The sequence below is a fragment of the Schistocerca cancellata genome, chromosome 8, assembly GCF_023864275.1.
Source record: "Schistocerca cancellata isolate TAMUIC-IGC-003103 chromosome 8, iqSchCanc2.1, whole genome shotgun sequence".
Taxonomy (NCBI): Eukaryota; Metazoa; Arthropoda; class Insecta; order Orthoptera; family Acrididae; genus Schistocerca; species Schistocerca cancellata.
In genome coordinates this window covers 224389563-224408108 of record NC_064633.1, presented here as the reverse complement: position 1 = coordinate 224408108, position 18546 = coordinate 224389563, and the positions used below count along the sequence as shown (strand labels likewise).

The 18546-nt window shown below is 44.9% G+C and overlaps 1 protein-coding gene across 1 annotated transcript in view; it reads left to right on the top strand.

The window, feature by feature from the left end:
- LOC126095474 (putative methyltransferase NSUN7) overlaps positions 1-18546 on the top strand; it is a 165775-nt gene that overhangs the window by 76865 nt on the left and 70364 nt on the right. The window contains exons 5-6 of the mRNA XM_049910263.1: positions 1372-1547; positions 12979-13127. Coding sequence (XP_049766220.1) covers positions 1372-1547; positions 12979-13127 — 325 coding nt within the window. The remainder of the gene's footprint in view (positions 1-1371; positions 1548-12978; positions 13128-18546) is intronic.

The window sequence follows — 18546 nt, the reverse complement described above, 5'->3', positions numbered from 1 at the left end:
CAAATGAGTAGCTTTCCAGAGCATTCATATAAGGTTGGCGCTGGTGGCGACACCTACAACGTGCTGACATGAGGAAAGTTTCCAACCGATTTCTCATACACAAACAGCAGTTGACCGGCGTTGCCTGGTGAAACGTTGTTGTGATGCCTCGTGTAAGGAGGAGAAATGCGTACCATCACGTTTCCGACTTTGATAAAGGTCGGATTGAAGCCTGTCGCGACTGCGGTTTATCGTATCGTGACATTGCTGCTCGCGTTGGTCGCGATCCAATGACTCTTAGCAGAATATGGAATCGGTGGGTTCAGGAGGGTAATACGGAACGCCGTGCTGGATCCCAACGGCCTCGTATCCCTAGCAGTCGATATGGCTATAACCGATCGTGCAGCCTCGTCTCGATCCCTGAGTCAACAGATGGGGACGTTTGCAAGACAACAACCATCTGCACGAACAGTTCGACGACGTTTGCAGCAGCATGGACTATCAGCTCGGAGAGCATGGCTGCGGTTACCCTTGACGCTGCATCACAGACAGGAGCGCCTGCGATGGTGTACTCAACGACGATCCTGGGTGCGCGAATGGTAAAACGTCATTTTTTCGGATGACTCTAGGTTCTGTTTACAGCATCATGATGGTCCCATCCGTGTTTGGCGACATCGCGGTGAACGAACATTGGAAGCGTGTATTCGTCATCGCCATACTGGCCATACTGGCGTATCACCCGGCGTGATGGTATGGGGTGCCATTGGTTACACCTCTCGGTCACCTCTTATTCGCATGCACTTTGAACAGTGGACGTTACATTTAAGATGTGTTACGACCCGTGGATCTACCCTTAATTCGACCCCTGCGAAATGCACGACCGCATGTTGCAGGTCCTATATGGGCCTTTCTGGATACAGAAAGTTTTCGAGTGCTGCCCTGGCCAGCACATTCTCCAGATCTCTCACCAATTGAAAACGCCTGGTCAATGGTGGCCGAGCAACTGGCTCGTCACTACTGGTCAGTCACTACTCTTGATGAACTGTGGTATCGTTTTGAAGCTGCATGGGCTGCATGGGTAGCTGTACCTGTACACGCCGTCGAAGCAGTGTTTGACTCAATGCCCAGGCGTATCAAGGCCGTTATTACGGCCAGAGGTCGTTGTTGTGGGTACTGATTTCTGAGGATCTATGCACCCAAACTGCGTGAAAATGTAATCACATGTCAGTTCTAGTATAATATATTTGTCTAATGAATACCCGTTTATCATATGCATTTCTTCTTGGTGTAGCAATTTTAATGGCCAGTAGTGCATGCTACCCCGGCGGTAGAGTGCGCCCTCCGCTTTTGGGAAGGCCGCAGGTGTTGCTACTATTGCTGTTGTGTGCGCAGGACCGCACGTTCTGCCTGGGCCCGTCCGCGATGGCGCGCACGCTGCGGAAACTGGAGCTGCGCGGCTGCGTGGCGCAGACGCACATCAACTCGGCGCGCACCACCGCCTACCTGGCCGCCCTCCTCTCAGACGACGACAGCGTCCACAAGCTGCTCGCCTTCGGCGCCGGAGACAGGTTTGCCGCTATAGCACCACTCCACGGAGGGCGCGCTGGCCGCACTTCAGCCATTGCACTGAAACAATTACAATCTGTATAAAAAAATATGTAAACGTTGATTTGTTCAGTACCGTAAATCTCCGTAAGTTCTTCACTGACTGCTTCGAAATTTTGACACAACATTACTTTTGAGTCCGCGCGTGTTTTTGTATACTATTTTTAAATATGCATTATACAGGGTGTTACAAAAAGGTACGGCCAAACTTTCAGGAAAAAAAATGGTTCAAATGGCCCTGAGCACTATGGGACTTAACAGCTATGGTCATCAGTCCCCTAGAGCTTAGAACCACTTAAACCTAACTAACCTAAGGACATCACACACATCCATGCCCGAGGCAGGATTCGAACCTGCGACCGTAGCAGTCCCGCGGCTCCGGACTGAGCGCCTAGAACCGCTAGACCACCGCGGCCGGCAACTTTCAGGAAACATTCCTCACACACATAGAAAGAAAATATGTTACGTGGACATGTGTCCGGAAACGCTTACTTTCCATGTTAGAGCTCATTTTATTGCTTCTCCTCATATCACATTAATCATGGAATGGAAACACACAGCAACAGAACGTAACAGCGTGACTTCAAACACTTTGTTATAGGAAATGTTCAAAATGTCCTCCGTTAGCGAGGATACATGCATCCACCCTCCGTCGCATGGAATCCCTGATGCGCTGATGCAGCCCTGGAGAATGGCGTATTGTATCACAGCCGTCCACAATACGAGCACGAAGAGTCAAACATTTGGTACCGGAGTTGCGTAGACAAGAGCTTTCAAATGCCCCCATAAATGAAAGTCAAGAGGGTTGAGGTCAGGAGAGCGTAGGTGGAAGAACAAACTAAAATGAGCTCTAACATGGAAATTAAACGTTTCCGTACACATGTCCACATAACATATTTTCTTTATTTGTGTGTGAGAAATGTTTCCTGAAAGTTTGGCCGTACGTTTTTGTAACACCCTGTATACAGGGTGGTCCATTGATCGTGACCGGGCCAAATACCTCACGAAATAAAGCGTCAAACGAAAAAACTACAAAGAACGAAACTCGTCTAGCTTGAAAGGGGAAACCAGATGGCTATGGTTGGCCCGCTAGATGGCGCTGCCATAGGTCAAACGGTTATCAACCTGGGTTTTTTTAAAAATAGGAACCCCCATTTTTATTACATATTTGTGTAGTACGTAAAGAAATATGAATGTTTTAGTTGGACCACTTTTTTCGCTTTGTGACAGATGGCGCTGTAATAGTCACTAACATATGGCTCACAATTTTAGACGAACTTTTGGTAACAGGTAGGTTTTTTAAATTAAAATACAGAACGTAGGTACGTTTGTGCATTTTATTTCGGTTGTTCCAATGTGATACAAGTACCTTTGTGAACTTATCATTTCTGGGAACGCATGCTGTTACAGCGTGACGGCGGGGTCAGGGATTTTCTCTACCTCGTGATGACTGGGTGTTGTGTGATGTCCTTAGGTTAGATAGGTTTAAGTAGTTCTAATTTCTAGGGGACTGATGACCATAGATGTTAAGTCCCATAGTGCTCAGAGCCATTTCTTTTGTGTTACAGCGTGATTACCTGTAAATACCACATTAATGCAATAAATGCTCAAAATGATGTCCGTCAACCTCAATGCATTTGGCAATACTTGTAACGACATTCCTCTCAACGGCGAATAGTTCGCATTCCGTAATGTTCGCATATGCATTGACAGTGCGCTGACGCATGTTGTGAGGCGTTGTCTGTGGATCACGATAGCAAATATCCTTCAAGTTTCCCCACAGAAATAAATCCGGAGACGACAGATCCGGTGAGCGTGCTTCGACGACCAATCCACCTGTCATGAAATATGCTTTTCAATAAAGCTTCAACCGCACGCGAGATATGTGCCGAACCTCCATCATGTTGGAAGTACATCGCCATTCTGTCATACAGTGAAACATTTTGTAGTAACATCGGTAGAACATTACGTAGGAAATCAGCATACATTGCACCATTTAGATTGAGATCGATAAAATGGGGGCCAATTATCTTTCCTCCTGTGGTGTCACCGCCAGACACCACACTTGCTAGGTGGTAGCCTTCAAATCGGCTGCGGTCCGTTAGTATACGTCGGACCCTGCGTGTCGCCACTATCAGTGATTGCAGACCGAGCGCCGCCACACGGCAGGTCTAGTCTAGGGAGACTCCCTAGCACTCTCCCCAGTTGTACAGACGACTTTGCTAGCGATGGTTCACTGTCTACATACGCTCTTATTTGCAGAGACGACAGTTTAGCATAGCCTTCAGCTACGTCATTTGCTACGACCTAGCAAGGCGCCATATTCGGTTACTATGAATGTATTCTGAACAGATAATATTGTGAATCATGTACCGTCAAGAACGACGTTCATTATTAATGGATTAAAGTTAAGTATCAAACTAATTACGTCCGCTTTCTGAATTCTAATTCCTTGTCATGTTCCAGACCTCAAGTCAGTATAGTTCTTCCCTCCTCACGCCAGTCTGCGTGAGCTAAAATGCGTGCATTTCGGCCTCCACTAGCAACACGGTGTCGGCTCTTCTGCCAACACAAGACCTCCCATAGTGCCACACCATACATTAACCCGCCAAGGTCGCTGATGTTCCACTTGTCGCAGCCGTCGTGCGTTCTCCGTTGCCCAATAGTGCATATTATGCCGGTTTATGTTACCACTGTTTGTGAATGACGCTTCGTCGCTAAATAGAACGCGTGCAAAAAAAGTCATCGTTCCGTAATTTCTCTTGTGCCCAGTGGCAGAACTGTACACGACATTTAAAGTCGTCGCCATGCAATTCCTGGTGCATAGAAATATGGTACGGGTGCAATCTCAACATCGACGTTTTTTGAGATTCCCGATTCTCGCACAATTTGTCCGCTGCTGATGTGCGGATTAGCAGCGACAGCAGCTAAAATACCCACTTGGGCAACATCATTTGTTGCAGGTCGTGATTGACGTTTCACATGTGGCTGAACATTTCCTGTTTCGTTAAATAACGTAACTGTCCGGCAAACGGTCCGGACACTTGGATGATGTCGTCCAGGATACCGAGCAGCATACATAGCACACGCCCGTTGGGCATTTTGATCACAATAGCCATACATCAACACGATATCGACCTTTTCCGCAATTGGTAAACGGTCCATTTTAACACGGGTATTGTATCACGAAGCAAACACTGTCCGCACTGGCGGAATGTTACGTGATACCAGGTACTTATACGTTTGTGACTATTACAGCGCCATCTACCACAAAGCAAAAAAAGTGGCCTAACTAAAACATAAATATTTCTTTACGTACTAAACGAATATGTAATAAAAAATGGGGGTTCCTATTTTTTAAAAAACGCTGTTGATATCCGTTTGACCTATGGCAGCGCCATGTAGCGGGCCAACCATAGCGCCATCTGGTTTTCCCCTTCAAGCTAGACGAGTTTCGTTCTTTATAGTGTTTTCGTTTGATGCTTATTTCGTGAGATACACTCCTGGAAATTGAAATAAGAACACCGTGAATTCATTGTCCCAGGAAGGGGAAACTTTATTGACACATTCCTGGGGTCAGATACATCACATGATCACACAGACAGAACCACAGGCACATAGACACAGGCAACAGAGCATGCACAATGTCGGCACTAGTACAGTGTATATCCACCTTTCGCAGCAATGCAGGCTGCTATTTTCCCATGGAGACGATCGTAGAGATGCTGGATGTAGTCCTGTGGAACGGCTTGCCATGCCATTTCCACCTGGCGCCTCAGTTGGACCAGCGTTCGTGCTGGACGTGCAGACCGCGTGAGACGACGCTTCATCCAGTCCCAAACATGCTCAATGGGGGACAGATCCGGAGATCTTGCTGGCCAGGGTAGTTGACTTACACCTTCTAGAGCACGTTGGGTGGCACGGGATACATGCGGACGTGCATTGTCCTGTTGGAACAGCAAGTTCCCTTGCCGGTCTAGGAATGGTAGAACGATGGGTTCGATGACGGTTTGGATGTACCGTGCACTATTCAGTGTCCCCTCGACGATCACCAGTGGTGTACGGCCAGTGTAGGAGATCGCTCCCCACACCATGATGCCGGGTGTTGGCCCTGTGTGCCTCGGTCGTATGCAGTCCTGATTGTGGCGCTCACCTGCACGGCGCCAAACACGCATACGACCATCATTGGCACCAAGGCAGAAGTGACTCTCATCGCTGAAGACGACACGTCTCCATTCGCCCCTCCATTCACGCCTGTCGCGACACCACATGAGGCGGGCTGCACGATGTTGGGGCGTGAGCGGAAGACGGCCTAACGGTGTGCGTGACCGTAGCCCGGCTTCATGGAGACGGTTGCGAATGGTCCTCGCCGATACCCCAGGAGCAACAGTGTCCCTAATTTGCTGGGAAGTGGCGGTGCGGTCCCCTACGGCACTGCGTAGGATCCTACGGTCTTGGCGTGCATCCGTGCGTCGCTGCGGTCCGGTCCCAGGTCGACGGGCACGTGCACCTTCCGCCGACCACTGGCGACAACATCGATGTACTGTGGAGACCTCACGCCCCACGTGTTGAGCAATTCGGCGGTACGTCCACCCGGCCTCCCGCATGCCCACTATACGCCCTCGCTCAAAGTCCGTCAACTGCACATACGGTTCACGTCCACGCTGTCGCGGCATGCTACCAGTGTTAAAGACTGCGATGGAGCTCCGTATGCCACGGCAAACTGGCTGACACTGACGGCGGCGGTGCACAAATGCTGCGCAGCTAGCTCCATTCGACGGCCAACACCGCGGTTCCTGGTGTGTCCGCTGTGCCGTGCGTGTGATCATTGCTTGTACAGCCCTCTCGCAGTGTCCGGAGCAAGTATGGTGGGTCTGACACACCGGTGTCAATGTGTTCTTTTTTCCATTTCCAGGAGTGTATTTGGCCCGGTCACTATCAATGGACCACCCTGTATACACCGAAGAGCCAAAGAAACTGTTACAACTGCCTAATATCGTATAGGGCCCCGAGCACGCAAACGTGCCGCAAGGCGGCGTGGTTTGGACTCGACTAATGTCTGAAGTAGTGCTGGTGGGAACTGAGACCATGAATCCTGCAGGGCTGTCCGTAAATCAGTAAGAGTACGGGGGGTGGAGATCTCTTATGAACAGCACGTTGCAAGGTATCCCAGATACGCTCAATATGTTTGGTGGCCAGCGGAAGTTTATAAACTCAGAAGAGTGTTCCTGCAGCCACTCTGTAGTAATTCCAGACGTTTGGGATGTCGCATCGCCCTGCTGGAATAGCCCAAGTCCTCTCAATGCACAATGGACATGAATGGACCAGGGTATCAGACAGGATGGTTACGTACGTGTCACCTGTCAGAGTCGTATCTAGACCTATCAGGGGTCCCATATCATTCCAACTGCACCCGCTGCTGACATGCAGGGTCCACGGATTCGTGAGGTTGTCTCCATACTCGTATACGTTCATCCGCTCAATACAACTTGAAACGAGACTCTCCGACCAGGCAACACGTTACTGTCGTCAACAGTCTAATGTCGGTGTCGAAGGGCCCAGGGGAGGCGTGAAGTTTTGTGTCGTGCAGTCATCAATTGTACATGAGTCGGCCTTCGGCTCTGAAAGCCCATATCGATGATGTTTCATTGAATGGTTCGCACGCAGACACTTGTTAATGGCCAAGCATTGAAATCTGCAGCAATTTGTGGAAGGATTGCACTTCTATCACGTTGAATAATTCTCTTCGGTTGTCGTTGGTCCCGTTCTTGCAGGATCTTTTTCCGGATGCAGCGATGTCAGAGATTTGATGTTTTACGGGATTCCTGATATTCACGGTACGCTCGTGAAATGGTCGTACGGGAAAATTCCCACTTCATCACTACGTCTGAGAAGCTGTGTCCCATCGCTCGTGCGCCGACTATAACACCACGTTCAAACTCATCAAGTTTTGATGACCTACCATTGTAGCAGCAGTAAACGATCTAACAATTGCGCCAGACACGTGGTGTCCTATAGGCGTTGCCGACCGCATCGCCGTATTCTGCCTGTTTACATATCTCTGTGTTTGAACACGCATGACTATACCAGATTCTTTGGCGCTTCAGTGCAAATAAATATGTATAAAGTTAAATCCTTATTACCAATAATCTCGACAAATTCTCTACCGATTTACTTCAGATTTTTACACAATACTCTAATGAACATTTGGACATGCACAGGCTACATATTTTAAATATACACTGATCAGCCAGCACATTATGAGCATCGAGCTGCTTCGATATAAACACATCCAGGCTATAGAAGCGTCACCTGGCGGGGAATGACGTCTAGTCAGATTCAAGCACGGTGCCCGTAGTATTAGTGAGCGCGCTGTCCATGTGTAGAATGGAAAGGCGCGGTTTATCTGAGTTTGACCTATGACAGATTGTGATGGCACGGAGGCATGGCACGAGCATTTCGGAAACTGCAGGGCTTATCAAGGGTTCGGAGGTTCGAATCCTGCCTCGGGAATCAATGTGTGTGATGTCCTTAGGTTAATTAGGTTTAAGTAGTTCTAAGTTCTCGGGGACTGATGACCAGAGCTGTTAAGTCCCATAGTGCTCAGAGCCATTTGAACCATTTTTTGATACCAAAAAACCTCAGAAAGTACTCGGCAGATTTATTTCAAATTTTTACATGTTACTGTAATAAGCATTTGGACATATTCAAGCTATATATTTTAATATATACAATAAATAAATATATATATAATATATAATATCTATATGTTGTTGGCAAACATGGAAGTTGTATTTATGGTTTATCACTTATGATTAGAATACTACTACAGAAACTGAATTTGCAGCAACAATAACAAGGCACAAGGACAGAGAGGGGAGGGAAAAGGAGACGGATCGAAGAGTGGGAGGAAATGGACACAGAATGCAGTAGATGGACAGAAAGAGGTCCGAGGAGGAGGTGGAGAGTGAGGAAGGAGGCGAAGATGGATGTAAAAAGGGGGAAGGAAGTGATCGATAGAAAGAGTGGAAGAGAGAAGGGGCAGTAGCAAATAGAGAGAGGGCGGGGAAGGAGAAAATGGACACAGACAAGGGCGAGGCGGAAAGGACCGAGACAGGTTGCAGAAGTAGACTACAACGTATATCCGGTATATTTCCTTACAAATTAGAAAGAGTGCTTTCTCTTTTCTTTCTTTTCCTTCTAACGAGACTGAGCCGCAGAAAATATTGGCTGGAAACAGGTAGTTTCCATACAAAACATTTAGGAAGAAAAGTACTAGAATATGTTTATGCCAATATTATAGTGATGTCATGTATATTCTCCTTATTATGAGCATGATGTGATGGCGGATACTTATCGCACCCCGCTGTGGTAAGTATTGGGAGGACATAATCTGAAAAAGGATGTGAAATATCTGTGTGTAAAAGAAATGATGTGATGTGGGTTTTAGGAGATGAGTGGGATCTTTCGAGCAAGGTGAGCGTGGATCCGAGTCTCCATATCTGAAAGCATAGGTAGGAACGTTATGGATTCAAATTATACACGGGAAGACAGAGAGAGTCTGGATTTGAAGGTAATGTAGGAAGTCCTGTCACAGGCACACCAGCAGGTAAGGGTTCTCAAGGCTTGGGAGGCTGGACTTCGGGATGTTGCGACTCATGATTATGGAAGATGCAGAAGAGGCGAAGGCTTCTGGGGAAATACGGGTACAGGATGCGAACGGGAGACGGTAGTCGGATACAGAAAATAAAAGCGTGCACGATGTTGCAGGATTTAGAGGGAACAGTAAAACTTGGAAGCACTGGTTGTTTCATGGTATGTCATTATAGGCAGCGCTGTCAAATGATCAGAGAATAAGAACGTTTATCCAATTTGACAAGAGCATGTTTTCTACATGAACGAGGAGAGAAACTTAACATCTGAGTTCATCAGTCCCCTAGACTTAGAACTACTTCAACCTGTCCAACCGAAGGACATCACACACATCCATGCCCGAGGCAGGATTCGAACCTGCGACCGTAGCAGCAGCGCGGTTCCGGACTGAAGTGCCTAGAACCTCTCGGCCACATCGGCCGGCTTAATTCAAGCATCGTGAAAACCGACACGAGGACCTCTTCCATATTTTCATGCAGGATTGTGTACACAGGTACCACGGTAATGCCAACTATCGACCTTTTATCTTTCACACTTAATCGGTGCTCCTCCAAAACAAGTCTTCCCTGACGTGACCATGTTGTCTTACCGGATGGTGCGAGGCCGAAATCGTTTCGGTTCGTTGCCACACGACCTTCGGCTTTCTTTTAACTGCCGCACCCACGGATGTACACCCATCACAACTCTCACTTAACTGCCGATGGAGTTCAATGGATCGTAAGTGGAGGAAACGTACGGTGCTGCGCTGTTCTTGTGCTGAATACGTCACCATTTCTAGCCTCAAAATCGCTCCTCACTCTCGCCGCAGCCGCTAGTGCCCTGCCGTACAGTGGAGCCATCTGTTGCTCGCACGTACAAAGAATGCCCGCGTGACAAATCGCATGTTTCTATCTGCTTCCTATGCTGGGAAATAAATTCGATGGCTGTAGAACTCTGATGCCCCTCGAGCCAATGCTAGTTGCAGCAGGCGTCAAAATACAACGCGTACATGTCAGAGCTGGATGTTGGATTAACGATTAATAGTACGAGAGCCCACGACCAATGACTTATAGTAGTACGGCCAAAACCATATCACATCGATAGATTCGATTACCTTAAACCAAAAAATAATAATTTCAGAATTTTTTCGCGTCACATTTGACATGATGGCATTTTAAAAAATGTCATCAAATTTTACCAAACGACATCATACTAATACGTTTGATTTTTGGAATATAGTTGAATAATAGCTTTAAGACATCAAAAACACGTTTCTCAGACGCCTGTAACGTAGCACAAACGTGGGAAATCACTCGAAAAAATAAAAAATGAAAACAAAAATAAAATCTTAGCAAACCGTCTGAAAATCTGTTCCACTAGTTAATTTTCGTCGATTAATGCGCAAATATAATTTTTCAGAAGGAAATGTGAGCACCTTCCATTTTGAGGCGAAGACATTAAAAGAATTACCGATCGGTAACAAATAATTACGTTAGAAAACTGGTGGATGTGATAAGTTGTCCAGATGCAGAAAAAATTGGTATGATACAAATTTAGTGCGGCACCATACTCATCAGATAACTTTTCGATAATCAAAAATCATTACCAGATTAAGATGTATGAAAGATAATGTTGCAAGCCAGTGAATAAGCTGCAACCCAAATTCTGATATGAATAATAAAGAAATTTTTAAACAAATTGCATAGAAAGAAAGTGGGATAAAGTTCGGAATATACAGTTTATTCAAAGCCAAAAAATATGTACCTTTTTAATCACTCTCGGAATCATCAACATTATAAGCACCACCAAAATCGGTCTCTAGGTCATTACTAGTTTCTTCTATGTCTTCTTCTGGAAAACATATATAGTTCGTCAAAATCACTCATTTCTTTATAAAAATCTTATAGTGAAATTCATATCAGCTATACCTTTTGTAGATGTTGATTCTCCCTCTAACATAACATCGCTTATTTCTCGTAACTGGTTACCTGATAATAACGAGAATTTGAAAGCTGTGGGGTTTGCTTCTGTAAGATTTTTCGTGTGAACGTTGCTCCACATTTGCGATATATACGTTACTTTCTATAAACGCTATTCCAATTCTGTTTTACACGGCGATAGGTAAATCCAGATTTAGAGCTGTAGAAGAATGTTTACTTTTCATTGTATAAGCTTGCCTAAAAATGTTTAATCAAACCGAATTGACATCAATAATTGTTTCGTCGTTTAATCTACACGTGAATTCTTCTAAGACGTTTAGTACTTTTCCATTGTCAGAAGTATATCTGCCAAATATGTAAAGCTTTTTCCCTCTTGCGAGAGAATGCAGGACTGCAATCGCAGCCAGCCATAGCATGAAAAGCAGGTAAAGATTTTGCTAGAGCAGTCCGATTGTTTCACACAGACGCGAAACATCAAAGTAACTGAGGGAATTACAAATGCCAGCATCAATCCAAATCTTTAAGAAACTTTTTACGAATTCCATATTCCCAATTTTTATAATTAAAATATCAGATGTGAATATTGAGTAGATATTCGATCTCGTTTAAGTAATTTGACAAATAACAATTTTAGTATTTGCTTCCTCGTGTTACTGACAAGATCTTCATCAATTGTTTGATTAACATATTCAACCCAGTATTCGTAGCACATGTCGTGATTAATATGGATGGTGTTGTTCGCGATAATCTGTTCCATGGCCTGTTGTGACCCATTATTAAATAAAGATTTGACGAGACCTTCTTTAAATTTTATATTTTCCAATTCGTCTGTAAAATCCGAGGGTCTAACTTGTTGTGATCGTGAGGAATGATTCGAGGGACAAGAACTTCACAAGTAAATAGCAGCTCTCAACAGTGGAGGCTAACAAGCGCACCTCTCAACATAGGAGGCTAACAAGCGCTGGTACGTTATTTTCGTTTTTGGAAGTATAGGCGACTTCGAAAATGGCTGAAAACAAACATTTCCGTAATAAAATGACAGAATCTGAGTACATTTTTAATATCAGACGTATTGTGATTTTTTTATGACGTAAGAGAAATGGACCTCCGCAGAGATGTGATGTTTTTGATCGTTATTGCCCACCTAATCGGGTTCAGGATCAACTGCTCTGATGATTTTACGAGTGCAGGGCAGAAACTTGAGATAATCAATATAATGGAAAAACAGACGAAGTTGCGAATTTACTTTTATTTACTTGGTGACTGGTTTCGGGTCGGGACCCATTTTAAAATCACCCAGATAATCAAAATGGTATTCCCCAAAATATAAGAACCATGTAAGATAACAAACATATACGTATAACAAAGTGCAGATAAATGAACAGTCCAGAGCATACAGAGTGTAGAGCATGCAGATAACTCTGTAGGTGAAGTCAGTATGCTCTGTACTGTTCATTTGCACTTTGTTTTACATATGTGTTTGTTACATTGACACGGCTCTTATATTTTGGGAGATATCATTTTGACTGTCGGGATGATTTGAAAATGGGTATCGACCTGAAACAAGTCGCCGAGTAAATAAAAGTGAAATTCAAAACTTTAGTTGTTCTTCTGTTGTACTGTCTAACGGTTTTGTACAGTTTTAGCCGTAATACAATGAGACACAGTTTTCGTCGTGGGCTCTCGTACTGTAACTTCGGGAGGCGATTCTTAAGCTGAATGATTTGGGAACAAAATGTCTGGACTTCGATTAGAAAGAGTACTACTGCCACAGCGTAACTGACGGCTGTGCACCCAAACTAAGGAGGTGACGCTGTTTCAGGAAGGAGGAGTACGAGGCGTACCTGCGAGCGCTGGGAGTGCAGAACGTCGAGGTTCACGCCGAGAGCTTCGTGGAGGCGGCGGCGCAGCACACGGCCTCTGCCAAGGCTGCCGAGGAGGACACGGAAACCGCCGTCTCCGAAGACATCGGTGAGAGGGCGCCCACCACATAAAAGGAGAGATCAAACTGTTACAAACGTTGTATAAAATTTTCTCGGGTTTCCAACCTCGTCAGTTGCTTAAAACTACACGAGCTTTCGGCCAAGCACTCCTTGGTCATTGTCAAGTGTTATGACTGCCAGTGGGCTGTTGGTGCGCCCTTATATACGCTAGCTGCCGGCTGTGACGTCACTGGTGCCCGTGACATTGCCATAAATGGGCATGTTTTGTGTCGGCGTTCGATGTGCCCTCTTCAACCGAGCGATCGCTGGATCCCACACAGCGCTGAGCTGCAAGCCACCGTCTCTCTTCAAGGTGTTCGTGGTAATTTTTATTTCAATAGCTTCCTTTATTAAACTGTCCCAGAAGCCGTCAGTACGAGCCACGACAGAGGTATCGTCAAATTTTATGTGGTGACCGTTTTCTAGCGCATGTTCAGCTAACGCAGATTTCTCTGGATAGCGTAGGCAATAATACCTCTCATGTTCTTTCCTGCGTTGTTCCACAGTGCGCACTGTTTGTCCGACGTACTTATGGCCGCACTCACAAGGTATCTCGTAGACTCCAGGTGTTCTGAGACCTACTGCGTCTTTAATTGGTCTCAGTAGTTGACGGATTTTCGTTGGAGGCCTGAAGATGGATTTGATCTTGTGTCTTTTCAACAGGCGGCTTATCTTGCCCGACACAGAGCCACAGAATGGTAGCAAAGTAAGTTTCTTTTCCTGCTGTTCGTCAGTGGTCTTATTCTGATATTTCCCAGAAACCACTTCTTTCACTTGATGGGCGCTGTAGCCGTTATTCCTGAAAACCTTGCGTAGGTGACTCAGTTCGTGGGGCAGGTTGTCGTCGTCTGATATTACTCTTGCACGATGTACCAATGTTTGTAATACTGTGCGCTTCTGTGCTGGACGATGATGGCTGGTGGCATGCAGATGCAGGTCTGTGTGGGTGGGTTTTCTGTAGACGCTGTGACCAAGGCACCCATTTCGTTTACGGTGGACAAGGACGTCGAGGAAGTGCAATGCATTATCTTTTTCTACCTCCATGGTGAACTCGATATTACTGTTCATGCCATTGAGGTGTTCCAAAAACTCGTCTAATTTCTTGCGTCCGTGTGGCCAAATGACGAACGTGTCGTCAACGTATCGAAAGAAACACTTCGGTTTCAATGGCGCAGTAACTATGGCAATATCACGGGCACCAGTGACGTCACAGCCGGAATCTAGCTTATATAAGGGCGCACCAACAGCTCACAGGCAGTCATAACACTTGACAATGGCCAAGGAGTGATTGGCCGAAAGCTCGTGTAGTTTTAAGCAGTTGACGCGGTTGGAAACCCGAGAACATTTAATTCAATGTTACCGCCGCAAGACTCTGCATTCATATGTTACAAACGTATTCACTTTGCCCAAGGGCCAAAGAGTTTCACTCACCTCAGCTCCATTAGGTACTCAGATCTTTCAGTATTGGAAGAATCCATACCAAAAATAAACCTGCAAACCCATCGTGACTGTCTGTTCGGATTTGAACACGCTAATAGCCAAAATTACTAGACGAATTTTCATGTTGTTTTCGCAGGTAACTTGAGAATAGTTTGGGGCACTGAATAAGATCGCATAAAAAAAGATATCCTAATTTAAAGTTTTACTAAAACTTTCTTGTCTGTCTAACTGTCTATTTTAACTATTTTAACACGCTAACCTCTAAAACTACTAGACTAATTTTCATGGTGTTTTCACAGGTACTTTGAGTATAGCTTTGGGTACCGTACAGGCTTTACTTAATCAAAATCGGATCACGAAGAAAAAGACATCCATACACATTATTAAAATGTATATATATTGCACATCTCCTCCGAAATCACTGGACCGATTTCAGCCAAACTTGGTACACATATCACTTACTGTCTGAGAAGAATCGCTTTGGGAGTTTTTTTATTGTAAGATAATCGTATGGCTAGGGCCTTCCACCGGGCAGGCCGTTCGCCGGATTCCGGTCTTTCAATTTGACGTCACTTCGGCGAACTGCAGTCGATGAGGATGATAGGATGATGATGAGGACAGCACAACACCCACTCCCTAGGCGGAGAAAGTTCCCCGACCCAGCCGGGAATTGAACCCTGGCCCAAAGGACTGACAATCCGTCACGCTGACCATTCAGCTTTTGTTCGCTGTTGATCGTTGTGTTTGGTCGTTTCGGACGTCACATGACATCCGTTCCAGTTCGTTTTTTTATCCTTCCATTCAGTTTTTTATTGCAAAGGCCAACCAGCTCTCTGACCGAACACGCTGAGCTACCGTGGCGGCACTACCGAGGGCGGACAGCTTTGGCAGTGAGATCCACCTACCCATCAAAGGAGTGAGGGGTGGGAGTGAAAAAGAAATGTAGGCGAATATCTACGTTTTATTCATCCACTATTTGAGAACGAGAGCGCTTAGTGCCTGGCAAGAGACTTTACACATAACGTCATTCCTTTACGAAACTTTTTCTCGCCTAGATCTTCCACAAAATGAGGAAAGAAAAAAAGATTATCGATAACTGGACTTTCCCTCTTCATGCACTGAAACTGCCTCACACTTTAATTTATTACTTCTTTACTGGTAACTGTATTCGCGCCATATTATGCAGAGAGTGTTCAAATATACCACTGAACACATGTGCAAAATTATATAATTGTTTGACACTTACTTCAGTATATACGACATCATAAACACTGAGCTGCGGCAACAAAACTGCCACACCATGCACGAAGTTTAAATTTATCACTAATAACCAAAGAACCGATTTCAGTGAAATTTGATAAAGAGACAGCTCGAACCCTTAGGAAGAACATAGACTATTTGAGAAAGTGTGTAGTAAAAAATACTTACTAATCTGAAGAATATTATGCCAATCAGAGAAAATGTTTACTCTTTTGCCTTTGAACTACGTCATATTTGTCAAAATGCTTTTATTGGTTGGTATGTGTGCTACGTGATACCATTCAAAGTAATGAATACAATGCTTGTACGATCTTCGATGTGTTTAATTCCACACTACTTCAATAGCACGATGCATTGATGCACAAACCGGCCGCTGTGACCGAGCGGTTCTAGGTGCTTCAGTCCGGAACCACGCTGCAGCTACGGTCGCAGGTTCGAATCCTGCCTCGGGCATGGAAGTGCGTGATGTCCTTAGGTTAGTTAGGTTTAAGTAGTTCTAAGTCTAGGGGACTGATGACCTCAGATGTTAAGTCCCATAGTGCTTAGAGCCATTTGAACCATAGATGCACAGTCCTGCCCAGGCCCCTTTGTACGCACTGCTCGCAGCGATGCTGTGCACGCCGAAGCATCGTGGGTTGGATGGAACAGCTTGAGAAGGGGGAGAGCGGGGAGTGCATGTTATTGCACGTACAGTAGTTCACTTATTCATCGTCACTCATCGTAACAAAACTACTGATACACGAGCACAGCCACAGGCAACAGCTAGTGGTAAATATTTTAGGACGTCATAGCATAGAAAAGGCGTGAGACGAGGATGCGCTCTTTTTCCTCTTATATTCAATACTTGCGTCCAGAAAGCTATAGACCAAGTTCGTGAAACTGCTGAGTCAGGGATCAGAATTAATGACCAGATGATAGACATGCTGTATTGTGCAGATGATGCTGCTGTGGTCACAGAGGCGAAAGAGGGACTAGAGGATGTTCTCACCATAAAGGAAAGGATTTTCTTAATATGGTATCAGAATAAAGAAGCGATAAACTAAAGTTAGGGTATGCAGTACAGCCCCCTCCCCCCCAACCCAAGAACAATACGGACCTCTATACAGGGTGTAAATTATAAGTTGACAAACAAGAATAACTCCAAAAATAAGCTTCACACGAAAAAATGTGTAGAATCCACAGTTGATTATTTTCGAGAGGACATCTGCTGGTGCTAAAATTAGGTCACCACCCCAGCCCCCTGGGGGTGGGGTGGGAGGCAACTTTAAAATTTCAAATGTGAACCCCAATTTTTTATTGCAGAATCAGATTCTACATAAAAAACTACGTACATTTTGTCTTCAGCATTTGTTTTTATTCTTGGTAGTTGGCGCTGTAATTCCATGTTCTCATTTTTGAGTGGAAAATGGTTACGGATAAATAAAAAATACTTATTTACTTCGTAGGATGTTTGGTTAGTTAGTTAGCTAATCTGATAATTTGTTTGATAATTAAAAGTTGTGTGGCCTCATGACCAAGAAACAAACAAAACTAATCCGAATCTGCAGGAAAAATTTAATATTTGGGTCAATATTTCTAAAACTCTAATTCCTCTCTCCCAAACACCACCCTATGGGGAGAGAGGGAGAGTTTTAGTTTTAGCGAATCAAAATTTACGAAGTAAATAAGTATTTTTTATTTATCCGTAACCATTTTCCAAGCAAAAATGAGAACATGGATTTTCTTGAATTACTGCGCCAACTACCAAGATCACAAGAAATGTTTAAGAGAAAATGTACGTAGTTTTTATGTAGAATCTGATTCTGCAATAAAAAATGGGGGTTCCCATTTGAACTTTTGAAGTTGCCTCCCGCCTCTTCCCAGGGGCTGGGGTGGCGGGCTAACTTTAGCACCAGCAGATGCCCCCCTCGAAAATAATCAACTTTGGATTCTACACATTTTTTCGTGTGAAGTTATTTTTGGAGTTATTCTGGTTTGTCAACTTAAAATTTACACCCTGTATAACAGAGGAGCTAGAAATGATAGAGGCATTAACGTATTTAAGAAGTAAGATTACAATGAATGGTATAAGTGGGAAATAAATTGTGAGTAGAATACAAAAGGTCAAAATTCCATTTAATTTAAGAAAGAACTTACTCACCAGCAAGAACATCAGTCTGGGCGTAAAAATCGGATTAGGAAAGGATTTGTTTGGCGTGTGACCCTATAAGGGTGTGAAACCTGGACAATACCAAAACTGGTGCTGCAGAAGGATGTTGATGATCAGCTGGAGAGTCAGAGATACCAATGAATAGGTGCCGAGAAGAGCGCAGGAAACCAGATCTCTGTAGAGCCACATCGAAAGGAGAAGAAACAAACTCGTAGGACACATTTTAAAACAGAATAACATCGCTGTGACTATACCAGAAGGAATCGCCGGGGACGACCAATGATGTCGTACATGCAGCAGATTATGAATGATGCGGGATGCACTATATACGGGGGGCTGAACAGGAAGGCAGATAGAAGAGGGAAATGGAGTACTGCTACAAACCCATCTCAGGGTTGAACACTGAAGAGAGAGAAAGAAGAGACTAGCGGTCGTCAAACTGCTGCCGGCGTGCGGCCCACGGTTCTCACAAGGGGAGGCCGCCAATTGTGAAATTCAGATTCGATTCATACTGCGCATAATAAAAGCTCATGGCTAGAGATGTAATGTGGCAAAGCAC